At 36.8% G+C, this 23,625-nt stretch overlaps 1 protein-coding gene and 1 long non-coding RNA gene across 3 annotated transcripts in view; one reads left to right on the top strand and one right to left on the bottom strand.

Moving 5' to 3' along the window:
* Positions 1–23,625, top strand: part of sez6l (seizure related 6 homolog-like) — a 162,674-nt gene that overhangs the window by 134,981 nt on the left and 4,068 nt on the right. For both annotated transcript variants that reach the window (XM_002932087.3, XM_031891968.1), the window contains 6 exons: positions 3,885–4,079; positions 4,635–4,826; positions 7,640–7,834; positions 8,758–8,790; positions 10,685–10,799; positions 20,059–20,161. In XM_002932087.3, the coding sequence (XP_002932133.3) occupies positions 3,885–4,079; positions 4,635–4,826; positions 7,640–7,834; positions 8,758–8,790; positions 10,685–10,799; positions 20,059–20,161 (833 nt within the window). The remainder of the gene's footprint in view (positions 1–3,884; positions 4,080–4,634; positions 4,827–7,639; positions 7,835–8,757; positions 8,791–10,684; positions 10,800–20,058; positions 20,162–23,625) is intronic.
* LOC105948288 lies at positions 1,997–9,133 on the bottom strand. Its single transcript, XR_004219867.1, has 2 exons — positions 9,089–9,133; positions 1,997–2,512 (listed from the first exon to the last, which is right to left on the bottom strand). It is a non-coding gene; the product is annotated as an uncharacterized LOC105948288 (long non-coding RNA).

The raw sequence follows: 23,625 nt of genomic DNA on the forward strand, positions 1-23,625 counted from the left end.
CCATTCCTAAAACATTTACCTTTTAACACATGGCTGTACACTGCAGGTCAATTGGGACCGAGGGTTGTAAACAGGGGGCTTAGGCTAATAGTAAACTTTTAACTTGCTCTGCTGTTAGAGAAAAGGCAGTTTTGAACCCCTTTTGCCCCTGGCATGTGTGCATAGACAGCACTGAAACCTGATTGCACCCAGATTGGGTCTTAATAAACCTCATGTTGGAAGACAAACATTGTGGATGGAGGCAGGACCAGTGGTTTCTCCACCAGAAGAAAAACTGTGCCATCAGCTCTACTTTTTTCAGCTACTCCTCACCTTGCATTGTTTATAATTATTAATTTCTGCTTTTCATGTACCTTTTATGTAATTTCCATACAAGAAATTAACAGGATTGGATGTCAACAGTTGGTTAGCATGGGGCTATTAGTTTTAAATCAAACCACTGCTTGTATGCTTGCTAGGGTTGATAACTCTAGGAACCAGACAGCAGTATTTTCTTTATTAGTTGGACTTCATCTGTTCATGTTTCATACTCTTCCAATTAATATCTTATGACAGGTGCAGGTATTGTAGATTATACATTGTATTTGTATTGTGTTTTTAAGACACAAAACTGCTATTGACAGTGCATATGTTATTTATACATAATATAAGCACAAGGCTGTCATGGCAGAATTGTGGTTAGTGTTGCAGAAGGGTTGCATGAATTATTTTAAACCTTTTGAGTGGCAACTGTGGCAGTTGGGATCAACGCCACACATTTCTTAGCAATGGATTTTTCCACATACAATTTAGGGTGCCGGTACATACGTGTCAGTGCCATAGATTTTATAATTTACAACACTGAAAGGTTTAAAGGGGATACATTTTGTGTGTGTTTTTTTAACAGCATCAGTGTTTATATCTAGTTAGATATATTTTAATAAAGGTCATATTTGACTGATATCAATCTCCCTTTAGTTGGCTTAATTCAGCAGCCTTACTTTTAAATTATTAAGGGGCCTCAAAGCACTTAAATAGTGTAAATACCTAAGCACAAGGCCGGCCCTTATTGTTATAGAGGTACACCCATATATACAATAAATACACATAAATTAATAATTTATTATTAAAATACATTTAATTTGATTATAAACATTGATTTTCTTAAAAAAAATAATTAGAATAATGTACCTATAAATCCAGTTTCCATGCAAAATAAGAAGGTATTGTTGTTTTGTGATTGTGAAGATTATTCTGCTATGGTCTATGATCTATCTTTATATGTAAAATAAAGGTGAATGCAACATTTCATTATTTAGTTAGCTACAATATGTGCTTTGTAAGTAGTGAAATCGTAATGGTAATAGTAGTTAATTAGTTGAAGGAGAAGAGGACTGGTTCCACAAACCATTCTTTTAGATTAAGTTGCAAAAGAATAACTTGTCTCGTGTTTTATCTCCATAAGAATCTGCAAAGGAATCTGGAGATAAATCCAGACAAGTATTACTCATGCTGCTGAATTCAGTTCTTTGAGCATTTCCTTAAATGCGCTACCCCAGATAAGCTAATGTTTTACAATGTATTCAAAATTGGATGACTGTTTGAAATAGTGTAAATCTAGATATTTTAGCACAATGTGTGTTCCTTTAATGTTTGAAAACTTCTTGTGATCCAGATTTTAAAAATGTGTTTAGTTGTGGTTCGGTGCTTTTAATTAACATACATAACTACAAGTAATATTAAAGTTGATCTAAACATGTTTAAAGTCATTGTTAACCTTCTCCAGTCAAAAGGTATTTCTCCCTCTTAAAAGTGTGAGTAGTTGGGGGAAAAGGCTTAATCGGCTGTGTAATGTAGGGGTACATATCCCAACACTTTGCTTTGGGTGTGGGACTCACTTCACTTACCGTGAATTAATGGAAAAGTAAAATCGTACAGCTTCCATTCTATATACCTAGCCATAACTCACCTTCAATCAATCATAGTTATTGTTTCTTGATGCTCCTGTAGATAAGATTGTTTGTCATAATGGACCGCCTTCCTTGGTTTTTTTAAATCGCAATAAATCCCAGAAACAGAGAATATTTTTTTGAAGATTTTGTACAAAACGATCTCTAGACTGACATATATAGCTAAATAGTCAAAGACAAATAATAAATCTACAAGAACAAAAATTTCAACATAAGGGATATTAACTTTAAAGCTGATGGTATAATGGTCTGTGGCTATACAGAAACATTCACACAGGTCATGGAAGGAACTCGCTACACACATAAAAGTTATGCAAACTTACTATACACACATGGATGACCAAACTGGACTGATCCATCTGATCAGATGGACCCCTACACAAATGTACCTAAAGATGTAACCCACTAGTCCAATTTCAGAACAAAAAATGAGTTAATTTATACTTACGTTATACTTACATTTTGGTGAATCAACCATGGTTCAGTTGTACCAGAGTTTGACAAACTAATGTATACTTTTGGCATTCTCCCTTGCATGGACCTTCATGCAGTTCAGCAAAGCACTGATATAGAGATATATAGAGATGTAGAGATAAATGAATCACTCACCTAATGTTGGTGTTTGGCAAATATGATATTCCAAAACAATTGACATGCCTGTTCATTGTTTCACAATTGAAGCTAATCTAATGCTAAGCCTTTATAATAATTTATGGTAAAAAACAAACAAATCACAAATCACTTTAATACCCCAAATTAAGCCTCTATATTTGTATTTATTATTTTCTATAATATTAAGAATGTAAAAATGCCAGAGGCAGACAATAAGAGAAAATACATTTATGAGTGTATACAGTATATATTAATCAGCTATCAACTGCTGCTAGAGTAGAGAACCCCTTTCAAATATTTCACTTGTCTTTCTTCCCTACTGTTACCATCACATGGTTTCCTAAATGAAATATTCTGACCTAGACAGCTATTAACAATGCCAAATGAATGAATGAAGGAAAAAATTTATCTATTTAACTGTAAGATCATATAATGAATCCCTGCATTCTGATTATTCTGGGACCTTTTCTGAATTATTTTGGAAAATTTTACAAAGTAATGGGCCTGGCAACACTTTATTCAGTATTGAATTATCAATTCCCTTTGTCAATGGCAAGCCACTAGTATCTGTGTTCTTGTGCACACAAATCAGTTGTGGAGGGGCAATTCTCAAATGGGAGTTTTATTTCAGTACAAGGCTTGCCACACACTGAAGTATCCACTCGTTTGGCAAGGTCCCCAAACAAGCAGATCGTTCTCCAATATGTCCACCTTAAGATCACGTTGATCTGATTATTCAGTCCATTCATGGGATGCAGGCTATTGAGACAATGAGCACATTAATGAGCTGATGTGCTCCTCGCCCCGACAGAACTTTTAAACCTGCCCAATCGACATCTGACCAATTTTTGGCCAGATATTGGTTAGCAGGCCTATCTGAGGGCCCCAAACACAGGCTTTTATTGGCCCTTGTATGGCCACCTTTAGAACATTAATCTCTAGTACACTGTTTTGTATCTATATACATATGACATTAGCTGAAGAACCGCAGGCTGCATTTCTCTGAATTAATTAAATGTGAGAAAAAGTAATGCAAGGAAGATGGAATTAATGTTTTCTCTTATAATCTACTAATCAATGGGTGTTAATTAACTATTAGTTACAGATAGCATACACTTTTAAATTAATTAGCCTTAATAACAAAGTTATCAATGTCACAGTCTGGGTCCTTTTTACTGTGTAGTGTGACACATTAAATTAAGGGATATTTTCAGGACACAATTTAACAGAATTCTCTTACATAGAGAGATTATTTTATATTAAATTGATGAGATGGTCCCTGATGAAGATCGGAGGCAATCATTTCTCTTCTCTGACATTTAGAGGTGTCCAGAAACGACTCTTGCTCAGACCTACCTGAGATTCAAAATGGATGGAAAACCACATCCCACACAGACTTGGTCAGAGGGGCCAAGATCACCTATCAGTGTGACCCAGGTTATGATATTGTGGGAAGTGAAACCCTGACCTGCCAATGGGATCTTAGTTGGAGCAGCGATCCACCATTTTGTGAGAAAAGTAAGTAATATGTTTACTATGGTGTTTACTATGATGTTATAATGTTTCCCCTTTTTTAGTTACATTTCAGTTATGTGCTAATGACAGGAGAGCTCAATTAAAAATAAATGACAATTTTAAACAAGCAGTATAACCCACAGCATCCAGTTATATATATATATATATATATATATAAATGTATCCATAAGGTGGCACACTGCTTCAATAAATTCTACCCAGGTGCACGGTAAAAAGCATAGAGTCCAGAAAAAATCAACTACACCGGGATTTTTAGTGAAAAACCAAACATGTATTCAGTAGGAACATACAGCCAACGTTACGTTTTGGTCCCAGTTGGGACCTTTCTCAAGGCTTATATATATATGTGTGTGTGTGTACCTCTGCTTATAGTAGGCATTTTCAACTTAGTCAGACCTTAACACATAAAGAACTAAAGAATCCAGTGAGATTTTGGTATGCTACAGGTCATGTACTACTTTACACTCATAATTGCAGGTGATTAACATAGTAGCTCCGGTTCAATGCAACCTTTAATAAGTCATCTTTATATTATAGTCATGTACTGCACTGATCCCGGAGAGGTGGAACACTCCACTCGTTTAATCTCAGATCCAGTTCTCCTCGTTGGGACCACTATTCAATATACGTGCAACACAGGCTTTGTACTAGAAGGAAGTTCTCTACTAACCTGCTACAGCAGGGAGACTGGGACACCCATCTGGACGTCAAGAATCCCACACTGTGTCTGTAAGTATTTTGCGGGGCATAAATTAGTATTTAGAATACTTTATGTCTCAGAGATATAGAGGATATAGAGAACGTCAATGTCAAACAGAGTAACAGACACATGAAACCTTTATAAGTTGCACATTGTTAATATTATCATTCCAGACAGCACTCCATTACCCCATGGCTCCCCATGTTTTTCACCATTGGGTGCTCCTCTGATGGAGTGCCCACAAATGCTACTGTATGTGTTTGTTATTATGTATCTGTATGTTTAGGGCCTATACCATCCACAATGTTAAACAGCTGTATTCTATAATAATTGCATTTGATCTTATACAAGTATGGGACCTGTTATCCATAATACTCGGGAACTGTGTTTTTCCATATAAGGGTAATTTAGATCACCATACTTTGTCTTATAAAAAATAATTTATTCAAAAATTATGTATAAAGGTCATTAGACTGGTTATTTATTAACCCAAACATACACCCAAGAAACAAGCAGAGGAAGAGAAAGCACTATGAAATGATCTTAACAACTAGTTTATTTTAGCATTTCATGGACTGTAAAATCATGTAATTTACTGGTCATATTTTTCCTTTGTGACAGAAAAAAAGGTGTTTAAGTAGAGTGAACTGAAAACCTGATGTGCTTTTATGCCTAGAGGACACAAATTGTGCGCCCATGATTAAAGGCTGTCACAGAGGCAAAAAGTCTCTGTAAAACAAACAGTAGTATGTACCTTGAGTGAAAAATGATTTGTTTCTCTCTCACTGACTCATCAACGTTCTCCCTCTGTCATATCAGCAGATCTATTAAACACATTGATTGCAGCTGTCAAAATATGTTTGCTGCATCAAAGAGATAGTCAAGAAATCAATAAGAGGGACCGCCCATATAATTACACACTGTTGCTATGTTGGAGTCCGCAAATGTAACTTTTTCTGTCCTTTTATTTGCTTCAACATTTAAAAGGTCTGTTTTTATCCTGTTAAATTGTATGTTTTGCTTTTTTACTCAAACTACATTTTTTTTTGCCCTTTATAGGAGTGTTACATTTCTATTTCAGTGAAACTCCACTGTGACTCTCCATTGCTTGTTTGCCCCCTTCAGTTTTTACTAGCAAGAACAATATGATATTAAAAAACTGTAGTTTTAAGACCAGCCCATTCTTGTCCTTTTGTTATTACCCACAATCACAAAAGCAGTAAGGTCCAAGGCCACAACTTCTGCAACAGATCTATGTTTGTAGGTTCCAATTGCATTCTTTTGTTCAGATTCTAGTATAAATCTAATGATCATACATGAAAACTACATGATTAAATGTGGTTTCCTTATTGCACTGTTTCTTATGATCTGGTTACAGGAGTATTTTCATTAAGATTGTAGGTTAGGCTTCACAGCTATAAAGGTAACAGCAAAATACTGAACCCCTGTTAAGTTTTGTGTAGCACTTGTATGAGTGACCTTCAACAACCCCCAGCTCCTTCACATCTGCAATGACTTTTCTCTAGCTCAACTGGTCCCCCCATCCTGACCACTACCTAATCTAGAATTATAAATAGCAGTGGCACTCAGGAACAATAACTACTGGTGGGGGGGGGCTACACCATGTCTCTGCTACAGCAAACAGGTTGCTAACAGGTTTGGGACAGGAAATTGTAGTTTGATTGTAATACAACAACTTAGACATCTCCATAAGAAGACACAATACAGTGTTCAAATATATTATTTATATTTGTATTATGTGAATACAATCTATTTGGTAGGTTAATATTTGTATTTGTGCTTCCTAGCCTTATACTATGAGTGGTTGTCTCCACCTACTGTCTGAAACTGAAATTAATCTCACAGAGTAGGTCCTGGATGAACTGGAAATATTCATGCTAAGCAAAATACAAAAAGATTTGTTGTGTAGGTTTGTCTAAAATAGTAAAAAATAGCAACTCAGTTTAACCACACAAATTTAAAGAAGAAATTCAGATAATACACCTTAAGAGCCAGATACTATGACACTAGATGCAAGTGTTAGAGCACTAAGGGCCACCAAACGGCACCTACTAAATTGTCCATTCATAAAACTGCTTGTTTAGAAACCAATTTCAACCTGGGTCTAACTGTGCTCTGCAGCAGTGGATTGAAAATGAGGTTCTAGGTGCAGAGCCCAGTGTCAGCGACTATAATACAGCAGCTAAATGATGCCCCTGAATTCAGCTATATGTTCATGTAGGGCAAGGTGTAAGTGTACAAAAAACATGGTAATTTGCACCTGTTTTTGCACTTTGTAAAAACCCTCTTATGTATGAGCGGAAAACCACCACAGCTCTTCAGTAATGAAGACCTGGGCTTTCATATTTGTCTCAGTAGCTCCCCATATTTCTGATGATTCTAAGAACACACTCTGGGCTCCTGTCAGTTACCTGAGATGAGCAACTCACAATATACTGTATTCATATAATATAAAATTAATGCACAAGGCTGATTGCCTAGTTGCCAGATTGACATTATGTGGCAGCATGCAGTAACAGTGCATTCTACATTACAACTGAATAACAACTGAATAATAACCAGTATGATTTCTGATCACCCCCAAGCTTAGCTTCTCAACAGCAGCCCAGAACATAATGAGAATGTGCATTGCCACTGGCACTCTAAAAATGGCCTAACAATATGCAAAACAAATTTAACTTCAATAGCATTGTCCAATGAATACATAGAAATATATCCTAATTATGTCAAAATATGTAAGTTTTCAAAACCTAGCATAATCAGAATAAGTTTATGATTCTTGCCTATGTTGATATCTCATACAATTCCTATATCTTTCCAGCGGAGGAGTCCCTTGCTTGTGATAACCCAGGATTGCCAGAAAATGGCTACCAAATTCTTTACAAGAGGCTCTATCTTCCTGGGGAATCACTGACATTTATGTGTTATGAAGGATTTGAACTGATGGGAGAAGTTACCATTAAATGCATCCTTGGTCAGCCATCCCAGTGGAGTGGGCCTCTCCCTATGTGTAAAGGTATTGATCAAATACATGATCAGATACATGTTACCGGTGCATTGCTAGAAGTATTACATTGTATATGCTAGCTCGTCAGTTCCATTGGTGGTACAGATACCAAGAAGCTTTGCTTTAAAGTAAAATATTGTTATACATTGTGAAGTATTTACACATTTTTATACTTTTTCTCCCTCTGCAATTTTTATGTTGCAGCGAATTCTCATGTCAGTTTTGCCAAAAAAATCTGCTCATCGCTAGTGGCACACTATCAAGTGTAACAGGCAACCTTCAGCCTCTCCCATTCTGCTCTGCTTCTCTACTGATATACTGATAATGTGTTTCATGGCAAAATAATGAGCTGGAAGCTATATTATACTAATATAGATTTTAGTATATCAGAGAGATCAGTATATCAGAAAGATTTGTATATATCAGGTTTGGAAACCCACATTTCCCTGTTCATTTTTGATGGAACTGGTTATATTGCATGGGTAATGGAGGGTTACATCATGTAAAAATGCATTTTAGTATGGGTTTTTTGCATCAGTCTTTCAACATAATTGAGTCTGCTGAGCACTTTATGGAGTGTTTATATTGAGTAATAGGAGGAGTTTCAAGTCATCAAACTCCATTACTGCCTAATGTGACTATTCTGACTGCATCTTAGATGCAAGTAGATTGGACTTCAAGAAGGAACAGCCACATTAATCAGCAATGGGTTGATGAATGACAGCCAGTGTAATAGTGAAATTGCCCAGACTCTACATTCAGGGTTTTAAATAGCAGCCAACTTTTTTTTGCATTAAGAACTATAGTAAATCTTAGCCTGGTGTATTTGAAAACCAAAGGTTGGTTGTAGTTGCAATTATTTAACTTATGAAGTGTGTTTAAAATGTAAAAATCTTAAATAATGAATATGTGTTATGTTTTTCCTCACTCAGCCACTCAGGATCGCTTTGAGCATGCCTTACAAGGTAACCTAATTTCATTCTTTTGACAAAATTATTACGTTTCACTGGCTATCTGTTTCAAAATAGCATTTCCATACATTTCTTCTTTTTTTCTTATTTCTTCTTGTTCTTATAATTATATATTATTATTATTTTTCAAAAAAATAATTTCAGAAAATGTTTCCTGTAAGAATATATGGAGGATAGCACAATAGCATTATTTAATGCTTTATCCAATTTCAGGACACAAAATGCAATAAGAAGCAGTAGTACTTAAACAGTAACCCATTTAATATCAATAATACATCTGTGCAGTACTCACAAAACAAAAGTAGCGGCTTGCTCTCTCCTGGTATCCTTATGGGGTAATGGCCTCTGTGGATCTAGATTTGCATTAGCTAATCATTCACAGGATCCTCACATTGGTTTGGACTTTCCTGGACTCTGCTTACCTCTGACTATAGAACCATATATCCGACCTCCTCTAAAGGGGCCGTCAGTAGAATGATCTAGATTCTGCATTATATTTTCTCACAGGGGTATAACAAGTCATTAAATATTTTAAATGTGCAAGATACTGTAGCCCCATTGACATAATGTACATACAATATAATATTATATACTTTTAATAAATATCCCAAATTTGTGTTTTTAACCTCACTATTGGAATTTACAATATTTAGTGCAAAAATTTTGATTCATGAAAAAAGATAATAATACGAACAAGAGTTAATTGGCTCCCAAATGTATCCTTATGTATTATAGTACTGGGAAATACAAGAAAATATATTGTATACTGAGAGTTAGTTGGACTATAATTCTAAATCAGAACTTCAGTAAGAAATGTGTTTAATTGATAGGGCTTGGGCTGAAAATACTTTTTAATCACAAAACACATATTTTTGTATTTTTAAGATTAACAGGGTTATCTAATTATCCACCTTGCAAGAACCAAATATGGAGTAACTTCAAGTTCCCTGTCTGCCCTGTTAAGATAATAACAAAAAAAAAACAGATTATTCATGAGAACAATAGGCAAAAAGTATGTTCAGCATGTTACTGCCCATTTAAGACTGGAAAATTGTTATTTGTCCACTGAAATTCTGATTCCAGAATTATAGTCCAACTAACACTCTGAACTAACTGTTTAAAATTAATATTGTACTGTATTGGTCAGGAAGCATTTCAAATTAAGTGCATAGTCCCGTTTAGATTTGCCAAAAAATTTGCAAAACGGCAAGAAAATTCGCGAAACAGCGCATCTTTTTTGTCGTCTGCGTCTTTTTTGGCGTGACCGTGCCCAATCTGACGCAACTGCAACTTTTTTGACGCACAACAAATTTGTCCGCAGCAAATTTCCACATAAGTTTCGCAAAACAATTCGCCAATGGCAAAATGCCGCAAGTTCGCTGCAAATCAATGTCTGCCAAAAAACTTTGCTCATCTCTAGTCAAGGATACTGGAGGAGGTATTAAAGTGTGTTGTTTATAAGGAGCTATCAACACTTGTACTGTGTGTTTATACTGTGGTGAAAATGGCATTATAGGGTTATCAGAAAAAATGAATATGAACAAAAAGGAAACGGAATGTACAAAAATTAAAGCACAATAAAAATCATTTTCCCATTCCCATCAATATAATTTTCCCATAACCATCAATATTTTAACCAATATAGCACCTCAGGCACTGAATTAAATACAATGGTACAGCTATATAGTTAGCCTTCTTGAAGCAAAGGAGATGTTAACTTACAAGGATTAGAACAGAATAGAAGAGAAAAGGATGGTTTGACACCTATTGTTTGTTATAAGAATGTCATACCATTAAATTGCATTTTCTAAAGGTCACACAGTGATGAAACTAGGTGAATATTACATGGAAAAGTAATTGAATAACCAGAAGTGTTGTTCTTCCCCAGTGGCAGAAGCAGCAGCAGAGACCTCTTTAGAAGGTGGAAACATGGCACTGGCTATATTCATCCCTGTTGTGATCATTTCTGTCCTGCTTGGAGGAGCTTACATTTACATTACAAGGTATGCCAATTAGGTATGGTACAGCTTTGCTATATTTTAGAAAGGCCACATTGCACCGCTGTGAGACTGCTTCATGGCAGGATGCCAGATCCCTGTAAGGTTCATACTGCCTCACTAGTAGTGCCTAGGACTGTTATCCTGTAGAGAATGCCAAATGCTATTTCTTGTGCTGAGATGGCTGTTTCATTTAACACAGCACATGAAATAACAGGGCAATGCACTGTAAGTGATTTCTGACAATGTGAGAAAAATGTAATTATTATGCCTTCTTTGATATAAATCCCCAGTTATAGTATCCAGCTTCTCATAGTACTGAATGTGCAATTGTGCTTCTTTACTGTATTTTTTCTATTTAAAAGAAATGCCTTTGAAATAAAAGGCTACTACTCCCCATGTATAATTAAATGTGCAATTAAATCTGCACTTATTAAGAACCATATGAGATTATTCACTTTAAAGCAATATTACTTCCTTTTTCTGCAGGATAGAGAATAAACATAATATTCTAACTAGGCCTGCATCAACCTCAGCAATAATCACACACTTGGGGGCACATTCATCAAAGTACGAGTTTGAAATGGGTAAAATTTGGATTAGATATACGATAATTTCTGATGATCGCAAATATCACGAAAATGCTTATATCGTATTAGTCACGATAATATCGTATTGGCGATCCGAAAGTCTCGAAATTTTTATATCCGAGCGATCGTAAACGGCAGGAAAAGCTTTCTGACTTTGATCCTTCAGTGCATGATTTTGGAAGCCTCCCATAGGGCTCAATGGCACTCTGCAGCTCCAACCTGGCCCAAGGAAAGTCTCCCATAGGGCTCAATGGCACTCTGCAGCTCCAACCTGGCCCAAGGAAAGTCTCCCATAGGGCTCAATGGCACTCTGCAGCTCCAACCTGGCCCAAGGAAAGTCATGATACCAAAGCTTGAATGAATCCGAAACTCAGCGCGACAATATGATTTTGTTGCACAAATTTTGTCACAAAGTACGAAAAAGTCACGCAAAGTACGAAGAAGTCTCACAAATGTATGAAAAAGTTGCAGAACATATGCACAGTACGAACAAATACGATTTTTTTGTATTTTCGTACTTTGATAAATCAGCCCCTTAGTAACAGTGATTTTAGTATATCTCACTCTGTCTTCCCTATTATATATTATTTATACTCTCTTGCCCCAGTTCATTTGCATCTTACTAGTTCATCTTTTTCACTCTATATCAGTTCTTAGCAAATTTCATGTTTCCCTAGTTCATCCGCCATGGAAAATTGTAAAGAATCAGTTGCACACATTGCTAAATCAGAGCTTTATTGAAATATGATAACACTTGACTTCACCACTATAATAATAGAATTGTATGAGTGTGTTCCCTTTAATTTGGTTGGATTTTAGTGATAACACAAAGTATTATTTCATTTGCTATAACATGGGCAATCACATATTCTGCTGTATATGCTGGCACACTACAAAAATGCTGAATTTATTCCTCATGCTGCCTTTGTTAGCACCATTTTTTTAAGAGTATTTTTTTAAGTATTGCAAGGCACCCAAAGGCCTCTATATCTCCCTTTTCCCCATCTAATAGCCTTTTGCGCGACTATTTCGTCGCCATCGCGACTTTTTCGTATTGAACGATCGCGAATGGCGGAAAAACCTTTCCGACTTTGCATGATTTTGGAAGCCTTCCATAGGAATAAATGGCACTGTGCAGCTCCAACCTGGCCCAAGGAAAGTCACGATACTGAAGCTTGAATGAATCCGAAACTTTCGTACTCGGAGCGACAATATGATTTTGCTGCACAAATTTTGTTGCAAAGTACGACAAAAGTCACCCAAATATACAAAAAAGTTGTGCTAAGTACGAGAAAGTCGCCGAAAATATGCACAGTATGAACCAATACCAATTTTTTGTATTCGGACTTCGTACTTTGATAAATGTGCCCCTAAGGGTATCCTAGAAATACAACCAACCTGGACATTTCTTGCATCGAGGTTTGTACTTGTGCCTAATTTGTCAGATCAAGCTGGACTGGCATATTGGAGACATCACAAGTTTATGAGAGAGAGTTTATGGTCACAAATAACTAGGGGAATGGCATCAATGTAAGCACTTAATGTAGCAACTATTATATCATTTTGCATTTTCACTTGCGATCGTAAATGAAGCTTTTGAGGTTTGGCACAACAGCAGCCCAAAATCCATGGCCTGTGTTCCTTAGGAAGTTAGGTTGCTGCATGTTTCTGTAACAGAAAGCAGGCAGCAATCCAAATTCAACCCTACAAAATTAAGTGGTTGGAAAAAGGAGTCATTCACAGGAAAGAGGGCCCTGGATAACATAGCAGAGGTTTTTAGAAAGTGGAGTATCCTAGTATACATACTGGAAAACAGCTGGGCCTAGTAGTGACATACCTAACAATATTTAAACATAGGTTGAATTTACCCCTAATGTTCGCTGCCCCCATTACTATCCAGGTACATGCCAGTAACTCTCCATGTATGCTGTTTGCTATACTGGAGCTTGTGCTGTACATAAAACTTTGGAATAATTCCACCATTATTTATTTCTATTGGTTGCATTGCTTGTTCCTATTATTCTCCCTTAAAAATATTAGCACTTTTTAGTAATAACAATAATAATCATACTTATTCCTGCAGGCAGGAATTTTACTTATTCAAGTAAAAATGTTTGTTCTTTGTACTCTCTGATTTTGCAATGTTTGTCTTGTGTTGCCGCACTGCTACCTGCTGGAGAGCTTTGCTCATTTACTTTATCAGACAATCATTTATGCATTATGCATAGGTATAAAATGTTTGCAAATGCAGCAAAATAGATGCCTTAGGGAGTCAATAAAACAAGTGGGTAAGAAACAGCAGCCTTATGACTATTTTGATTAATCACATCGCTATCTAGGTTTCTTTGCTGGGAGCTTAACTGGTATGTGACAGGTGGAAGTGATCAATCTGGTTTATGTATATACCTTCCCTAAATGAATTTACTTATTCCCTATATAAAAAGAAAAAGCAGTAGTCACCCTATAAAGGGAATCATAAGGATACATTTCATGTATCTACATGCTGTTAAAAACTTTAGATAAACATTTTTACTGAAGAAAGAACCATTTTTGTACATTTATCTGACACCTTTTCTGAACATCTTAGCTGCAATTTTTTTTCATTAAATTTTCTGTCTCTCAAACTCTATCTTTCTGTCTATAATAAACTTGCAGCTTTTGTAGTCCAATATTGGATCAGGACATGCCTTAGATAAAAACAAGGTTATGGATATATGCAGCCATTGTCACATGTCTGGGAGTATCCAGGATAGAAAATAAGCATTCTATTAAACCTCATACTAAATCTGGCAATACTGTTATCTATGTACAATGGATATTGATTGGTTTGTCAAAAAGGCAGGTTTAATAATGTTATGAACCAAAAAAAAAATTAAACTATGCTGCGTGCAGTTATGAGGTTGATCATCATCAGTAATATATATATATAATATAATTCTCCATCCACACCCTGTTACACTCTTATTTACACTCCCAGCTCTGCAAATTGCTGCTTGAGTCAGCCTTCAGATTTGTGTATCTGGGGCAGAAGTGCAACAGCACCAAGGGGCACAAGAGCATACAGAGATGACTTTGGCCCTAGGTCTGGGTGTGTCTGTACCTTACAATGAATAAAAAAAATTAGTGGAGGTGCAGAGTGCAGCATCAGCAGGCACAAGTCAGCCCTGATTTTTGGCTTGTAAATTAGCCTTTATGTATCATGAGAATTCTCTTCAGATAGATAAAAAATAATGCATGAATTGTTGCATAGCTCCCAACTGTCCTGATTTTTGTGGGACAGTCCCTCTTTTGACAGCTCTTACTGAAAAGTACCTCATTTCAGTTTGATCTACTGCACTGAACGCTAAAAAAAGATAAAAATATTTCTCAAACTTAATTTAAAAGTAGCTTTTGGCAGAGGGCCCAGTAATCTTAACAAGCTTCACCTGCACTGAGATACATTGTTTCTCATACTTAATTAAATAAATGGGCTTTTGGCAGAGAGCCCAGAAAGTTAACAAGCCACACCTGCAATGAGATACAATTGTAACTAATAAGCTAAACAGGTCTCTTGGGGGAACTGAGACTTGCAGCTTAAAGGGCATTTTTTTAACAAAACTGTAATGACATATAAAACAAGACCCCAAAACCCCCAGAAATGTGTTCAAACTTTAAATAACCTGCCAAATTTAGTCAAATGGGAGTGGTATTTAGGGGGTGAAAAAAATGGGTGTGATCAAAATAATTTTTATATCTCAGTTCATCAGTTCTGTGACTAATATCCCTGATGTTACATAGTTACATAGTTACATAGGGTTGAAAAAAGACCTGTGTCCATCAAGTTCAACCCATCCAAGTAAACCCAGCACACCTAACCCACACCTACCAATCTATACACTCACATACATAAACTATAAATACAACCACTAGTACTAACTGTAGATATTAGTATCACAATAGCCTTGGATATTCTGATTGATCAAGAACTCATCCAGGCCCCTCTTAAAGGCATTAACAGAATCTGCCATTACCACATCACTAGGAAGGGCATTCCATAACCTCACTGCCCTCACCGTGAAAAACCACCTACGCTGCTTCAAATGGAAACTCCTTTCCTCTAATCTAAAGGGGTGACCTCTGGTGCGTTGATTGTTTTTATGGGAAAACAGAACATCCCCCAACTGCCTATAATCCCCTCTAATGTACTTGTACAGAGTAATCATGTCCCCTCGCAAGCGCCTCTTTTCCAGAGAAAACAACCCCAACCTCGACAGTCTAACCTCATAGTTTAAATCTTCCATCCCCTTAACCAGTTTAGTTGCACGTCTCTGCACTTTCTCCAGCTCATTAATATCCTTCTTAAGGACTGGAGCCCAAAACTGCACTGCATACTCAAGGTGAGGCCTTACCAGGGACCTATAAAGGGGCAAAATTATGTTCTCATCCCTTGAGTCAATGCAATGATGTATTACCTCCAAGAAAATAATTTGAGTAATATTAGCACCAAAATTAATTCATAATTCATCAAGTGAAAATGAGTGAAATTTCTACTAACAACACAAAAGTTTGGGCACTTCAAGTGGCTCATTTTTAAGGAGCCCAAATACTTAAAAGCAATATGCTCTATACCTCTTCCTCTGACTTCTACAAGAATTTCCTGCAAGATTCCTTATGCTGATGCTTGTTTGGAAACTCTGACAGGTTTTTTCCATTAAAGATAGTGGGGGGGCAGTTAAGAGTTTTAATCTTGCATGCTGAGCTACACAAAAAGGCTGGTGCTCAATAAAGTGCCCCAAAAAAATTCACTGTGTCTTATCCATCATCACCACTATTATTTATGTATATAGCACCAGCAAGTTATGCAGCACTTAACATTTATTTATAAATAGGGGGTCTTAAAATAATTTAACAAACAAGGGTTACAGAGTATAAATAGGATTAGAGGGGCCTACTCACAAGAGCTTACAATCTCATGCAATAATAATTTTTCTTAGGAAAAGAGTCCATCTCTAGTCATGCTTGTTAAGAAATGCTAATGTGGATGCTTATAGCTAGCATTTTTCCCAGGAGTAAACAGAATATGGGACTTGTTAAACACTTACATTACAAATATAAATAAGTGCAATTTTCAGTGTATGCTCCTCACTTCAGATACCTCGTGTCTCAGGTCACATACAGATCAATAGAATATTCCAAAGTGCCCTCTTCTGGTTTAGGCTTAGCGATGAGGTCTCATGAGGAAAAGAAATATAAAAAAAAAATAAAATAAATAATAAAAATTAAAATATAATGTAATACTGTTATTACTTCGCAATGTGCACTCCCATGTGCTTTTTAACACCAGTGATAATTTTTACTTATATCACCCTGACCACAAAAGGGTGATATAAGTAAAAGTTATCACTGGTGTTAAAAAGCACATGGGAATGCACATTGTGAAGTAATAACAGTATTACACTATTATTTTTTTTTCTTTTTCTTTTCCTCATAAGACCTCATCGCTAAAGGTGGCCATACACGGGCCGACTTTAGCTGCCGATATCGGTCCCTTGGACCGATTCGGCAGCTAATCGGCCCGTGTATGGGGAGAGCAGAGCGGCCTGGCCGACCGATATCTGGCCTGAAATTGGCCAGATCTCGATCGGCCAGGTTAGAAAATCTGGTCGGATCGGGGACCGCATCGGCTCGTTGATGCGGTCCCCGATCCGACTGCCCCATTGCCGCCCACATAATCCGATCGTCTGGCCCCAGGGCCAAACGATCGGATTATTATTTTTTTTACCTAAATGGTCCCCGATATCGCCCACCCGTAGGTGGGGATATCGGGGGAAGATCCGCTCGCTTGGCGACATCGCCAAGCGAGCGGATCTGCTCGTGTATGGCCACCTTAAGTCTAATGCAGAAGAGGGCACTTTGGAGTATTTTATTAGCTGAACACTTACATGCCTGATGCTGCTTCTTAAGAGATAATACCCCAGGGGATTATCTGATATAATAATGACAGCTTTACAATGTATAGCTTATTATCCCATGTTATTACTTTCTTTTAAGAACTATTGCACACCAAATCAGTCAATACCTTCAAATAAATAAGAAAATAAATGTGTTTCATAATTCATGTTACTTTTTACCAACCTTTAGGGAATTAACCCTTTAACCCATAAGCTGAATATTTAAGTACAGAACTTCAAAAAAAACTAAACACCCATCAGTCCAAAAGTAGTTTTGGCCCACAAAACAAATGTCCCATTGTTAAAATAATACATAAGTATTATTAGTATTAGCGCTGCTTACATAAGTAGCGCTTTATAAATAAAGATATACATACATACATGCATAGAAAAAAGTATTGCTGCAAAATCTTACTGCAGCATGTAGAACACATTGTTTACCACTAGATGGCGCTAGAAGTTAATCAAATGTACACTATGTATTAGGGATCATATGTTTGTAGGAAGTTCTAGTACAGAAGAACAGGAACAGCACCTCTTGTCTTTGTATGCCGATGGAAAGTGGCCATTGGGGAACCTGCACTACTTCTAACTAATCACAAGGCTTGGTGCTGACTACTACTCTCCAAATTGTAGGAAGTTCTAGTGCAAAGTATGGTACAAAATTGCACCCCTTTGCATTCGATATGTTTAACACTTGCATCTATTAGAGTCAGGTCTTACCAAATTTAGAAGGCCTTTGTCCTGATAATTACTTACTGCTTATCTCTGGTTCCTGCCCTAATTTCTGATTTCATCAATTGGCTGCTTGCTCTGATCAGTGCTTTGTCTTTGGATGTTCTTGTTTGTTCCCTGTCTTGACCTCTGACCCAAACTATGAACCTCTATAACCATAGATCCTCAGCTAAGCTGGACTGCAATTTGCTTTCTTTGAACCAGCTACAACCACTATGAAATATTAGCTCCATGCACTTCTTGTAATGCAGCTACAACAGGTGGTTTGTAGGTGTTGGTCTGTCCTTGCCTGCAGTCTGAACAGGTTGGAGGTAGCAAAATTAGTAGCTAGTGTTCTGCATATTGATGTCATTAAAGGGCTCTCTAGGGTAGGCTGTTTCTTCAACCATTTATATTATTGCCCTCATAACTTAAGTTTTCAAACTGCAACATATATGCAAAAGTATATTACGTGCATAATCATGTTTTCACTGCAGAGCCAAGCCATTAAAAACTGTAATGCAGCAATTCCCCCAGGTTTCTCTCCCTCTTTCCTTCTGCAGTGCAGAGTGAAGGGCTTGATAAGATGCAGCATTACATTTACAGTGACAGTGACTTGCTTGGCTGGCAGGAGCAGCTCCTGTACACATTTCTTATAGTGCATATAACTGATGTCTTTATATCCTGCCATTACAGGTACAGATTACATTACCAATGTAACATTATAAGTTTACAATGGAGTGGTATTACAGGTATCTCCCACAGGGCTTATGTATAAAGACCCCTCACAGAGAACAGCACCAGGCATGTCCTGTGTATCTCCAAACTGGACATGTAGCAGCCATAGCTCTAAAATAGAGAGGAGCGTTATGTTGGAGCCATAACAGGGCTTCCTGTACTAAGGCTTTGCTCTGTGCACTGGCCATCTAATGATGATCTGGCCTTTGGACTGGGGTGGGATTTATTGTTGTCCATAACTTGTTGCACCATCAACCACCATGTCGGCCTGATTACTGTCGAATTATATACTTTTTAGGTAGAATTTAAATAAAATCGCTATTAAATCCTTTACCAGTAGAAGAAAAGTGAGGGTGGTCTTATTTAATTAGAAGGGTTATGTCTTCTCTATCAATGCTATATAGACATATAGCAGACTTGAACATAACACAGTGCAAACATTGTATTTCCATTGCACTAAATGCTGTTCATGATTCTCTGCCATAATGATTAGAAAAAAAGATAGATAGATAGATAGATAGATAGATAGATAGATGGATAGATGGATAGATAGCTAGATAGATAGATATAATGTACCTGTAAGCTCTGCTACATCTATGTATATATGTATAACCAAATTACAGCTCTATCTTTCAGAAATGACCTATCCTGACACTTTGAGGCAATGAAGATCATTATCTCTTACGCCAGTTATTTGTGTAATCTCATTGTCGATTTCTTGAATAGGAAAGGCTACTTAGTCTAGAACATCAAATCCATCAATCCAGTGCACATTGTTTACAGTGTGGGCATTTAAATTCTGGAGTTGAGTGTGGGCAAAACTATCAAGCACCTGTGAAGAGTTAAGGGGAAAAACCCTGCAGGGTCAAAAGTCAGGCTTACTGGGCTTACATATTGAATCTGTCTGTTTACGCTAAAGATACTTATCCCAACTGCCAGTCTAGCATTGCAGCTATTGCTTTTTTTTTCCTCAAGAGAATATCCATGGTATAACCTACTACTGTAGTTCTGTGTGCATATTATATAATGCAGGCAAGGGCACATTCAATTAAATTAAAGTTTTCACTCTTTTAATGTCACCTACTTTTGTAATCATTCAAAAGATGCTCATCTTGAGTGGATATTTTTTTAGCCATGCATCAGTTGAGAACATATCTGGACTGCAAAACAATGAGAAGTTTGCTGTTGACTATGTGACCATTAAATACTAAGGGGTGCAAAATACCAGATGTATTCTAACAATGCCAATGTATGCTAATCTGTTCAATGAAAATGTGTTTTTCTTTTCTTCAGATGCAGATACTATTCCAGTCTACGCCTTCCTCTTATGTATTCCCATCCTTACAGCCAGATAACTGTAGAGACAGAATTTGACAATCCAATTTATGAGACTGGGGTAAGCAGGCTTCTACAATTCATTTGCCTTGTGAATAATGTAATTTAAGGGAAAGGAAAGGATCTAATGATTTTCTCCCATGAGGCTCATACCATTGGATTGAGAGCTATGACAACGACTATTTTAAGTATGCCATGTGTGCCAAGATTCCTGGAAATTGTGACTTGTCCAAGGTCACAATTTGACATTGTTTTTTAGTCTCCAAGGTCACAGGAGGATCACATAACCTATAGGGAAACTTGTCCTACTTTGTCCCAAGTGTTTGCAGTTTCTATTTTTGTTCCTTTTTATTAAAGCCAATTGTAACTTGATTCACTTTACAAGGTATCACCAAGAGAAAGATATCATCAAGCTCAGAGAGATGATCTTTATGCAGTCATGGTTGTAAGGTTCCAATACTGACATTTTTGTCTGATTGCAATAGCTTATCTCCTATTACTGCCTTTCTTTAATTAAGATTAGTTTATTGCGCTGTCCAAAAAAAATGTTGAAAACAATTTTCCTGAATACAGAAGCCCAGGCCTCCATAATTTCCTAATGCCATAAACACACACACTCTGATAACACTATACACAATTTACACCCTATTTGCGGTCCCTCACATCTTTGTATCCATATTACACATGAATATATAATTGTATAACAGTTCTACACCAGATATATTTACCAGATATATTTACTGTTGTTTTGGGAGTTTTTTCTACAGCTCTATATATGTATGTATATGTCTAAACTTTGGCTCCATAACTTCCTATCACAAACAATTCAGTTGTTTCTACCTGGCGGGCTATTTTTCACATTTGGGGTGCTTTTCCAGGGCAATTCAATTATTTGCCACAGCATTTAAGCAAAACATAAAAAAGCAGGCACATTTTGTTTTATGACACAGCTTGCAGACATGTTTTATAACAGAGCACACAGGCAAGCAATAGTAAGAGCAAAATCTATCACTCTGTCACTCTCAGGCATTCTATTGTTTACAGCACAGAGGCAACACTATAGAACAAAAGCAAATGACATAATAATGGATGCAAGTGGGCAATGTCATGAAAGAGAAAAACCTGGGAGAAATCTTATAAATCTTAGTCTAAACTATAGAGCAGCATGTGTAAGAAAATGTATTAAATTGTAATATTTCAAGCTGTATGCATTTTAATAAATAGTTTATACTTGATTTAATAACAATTTTCTTTTTTGTGCCAAATAAATAGGGAGTTTATGCCCTTTATGGTAAATATTGTAAACAACAAAACATTCACATTTCTCTAAACATTGTGTAGTGGCAAGTTGTAAATAAAACGTCCATCTCTGGGCTTAGTGTATTCATTGGGTATTCCACACAATGCATCTGGATTTGAAGGCTCATTTAAGAAAACCAGATGCAGGGTTAGATGAATCATTTTGGCAGAACTGCATCCACTGAAACACCGTATGCAAGGCATTTGCATATATATATATATCTTTTTTATGTGTACCTACTATTCACGCACATGCACGAGGAGCAAAAACAAGACTGGGTACAAGGAGCCCTATACGTAACACCTTCCTTAATATTAAGTACTGGGCTCCCTTTGTGTGTTGTGCCTATAGAAGCTCAGTGTTTTGGCACTTGGCTTGTACACAACTATTTTTTTCCCCCTGCATGCTGGAAAATTTGTGTACAATTTACAATCTTGTGAACCAGGGTTCTGTGGCTTTACCATTAAGCTGCTGTCTGTCTCTGTCCATGGTGCTGAAATCTCTCCTTATGTTCTATGCTTCCCTATTGTGTTAAATGGTCCCAGCTATATTTGCCTGTGCAACATACTAATGGAGTTATGTAACAATAGACACTGGGGCTCATTTACCAACACATAGCATCGCTGTAATAGTCGCAGAGGCAAAACTTTTGCCCTGCACATAAGCATATTTAACAGTATAGCGCAAACAAGGTTTCATGGGCAAACAAAGTTTCATACGCTAGTTTTGATGCAAACTGCTGCGCCATACAAACATGTGCATATGATGTCGCAAAACTGCGCATATGAAGACGCAAAACTTGTCATAAATTATGTGCATAGATGGCGCAAGCTAATGCTCTAATAAATCCATACCAACTACATGCTTCCTAACTTAACAACCTAGTCAGTTGGTGTTTAAATGAAAAAACGATTCGCTCATCACTAGTAACCATTACTTTCGGAAAACTACTGTTCTGAAAATTACCATTTCCCTGAAAACTGGAGGATGCATCACTCTAGGGCCAACACATACTTAAAAAAATCCCACTGCAAAGTCCATGTTGTGTTGCCAAAAGCTCACAAACCACAATTTTCTTTAAGTACCACCTGCCCCAAGTAGGTGTTAATATTTGCACAGACTAATGCGATATTTAGCGCGTTTAATGCTTCATATGTGTTTGTGAATCTTGCGTTAGTATTATTTCTATGCAAGAATTAACGCAATGCGAGGTAAATAACGCTTTGCGATAGTGTGATTTTTTTCGCATGCGATATGCGTCTTAACGCATGCGAAATGACTTTGATGAATCGGGACTTAATTATTGCATGCTTTTTAAAAATCGACCTTTAGTGAATCGCCCATAATTATTGTTCAGTTCTACTTTCCTAAACCAGTTTCCTCCATAGATAAGTAGCTCACTGACTGCCTTTCTCATGGCATATGTAGCCGGGTACAATATAGGGCCTTGGATTACTTAGATAAATCACAGCTGAAGAGAAAGGGTAAACCACAATCCATTTAATAAAATGCATTTGTCTCCCAGACCCAAACTGACATACAGAATTATTTATTAAATGGATTGTGCTCTTCCTTTCCTGTATTCAAAGCTCTATTGCCTGTGTCACTTAGCAACAGTAAGTTATAAATCTCTATTTCATTACTGTCAATAAAAAAGACAATATATACTGTAAATAAATAGCATTTCCTGACTATGTTGTGCAAGGCAAGTTAAAATGATATCACCTTAACACTGGTGAACACTGGCTATAATGATCATTTTGTGGATTTGTAGTGTGTGAATTTTCATCAGAACAATGCAAATATAGTTGAGGAACGGAAATCCAACATTCTACCATTAAAAACATTCAAGCCACCCTGTATACATGGATGAATTTAGGGGGTGGTTTGGGGATGCAAGTTCTCTGGAAAGTGTGTGGGATTTACATAGATTATCCCACAGATATTGAAGAAAAAGGGAAGAAAGCAAAGCAAGTATTTGTGCACACTTAAAATGGCCCATAGGAGAATCTTATATACAGTAGATGCAGGTTATATAGTTATACCTGTAGTGGTAAAAAATACTGACGCTTGAGCCACTTAAACAATCATTTCTTTCCATATCCCAACAATGTAAACAAATGTTGGGCAGTGTCCTTTCTGCTAAGTGTTTAGCTTTATATTTGTAAACAGGAAGACATATCTGCTGTATTTAAAGGGAACCTGTCACCCAGACATAAAAACTG

The sequence above is a fragment of the Xenopus tropicalis genome, chromosome 1, assembly GCF_000004195.4.
Source record: "Xenopus tropicalis strain Nigerian chromosome 1, UCB_Xtro_10.0, whole genome shotgun sequence".
Lineage (NCBI taxonomy): Eukaryota > Metazoa > Chordata > Amphibia > Anura > Pipidae > Xenopus > Xenopus tropicalis.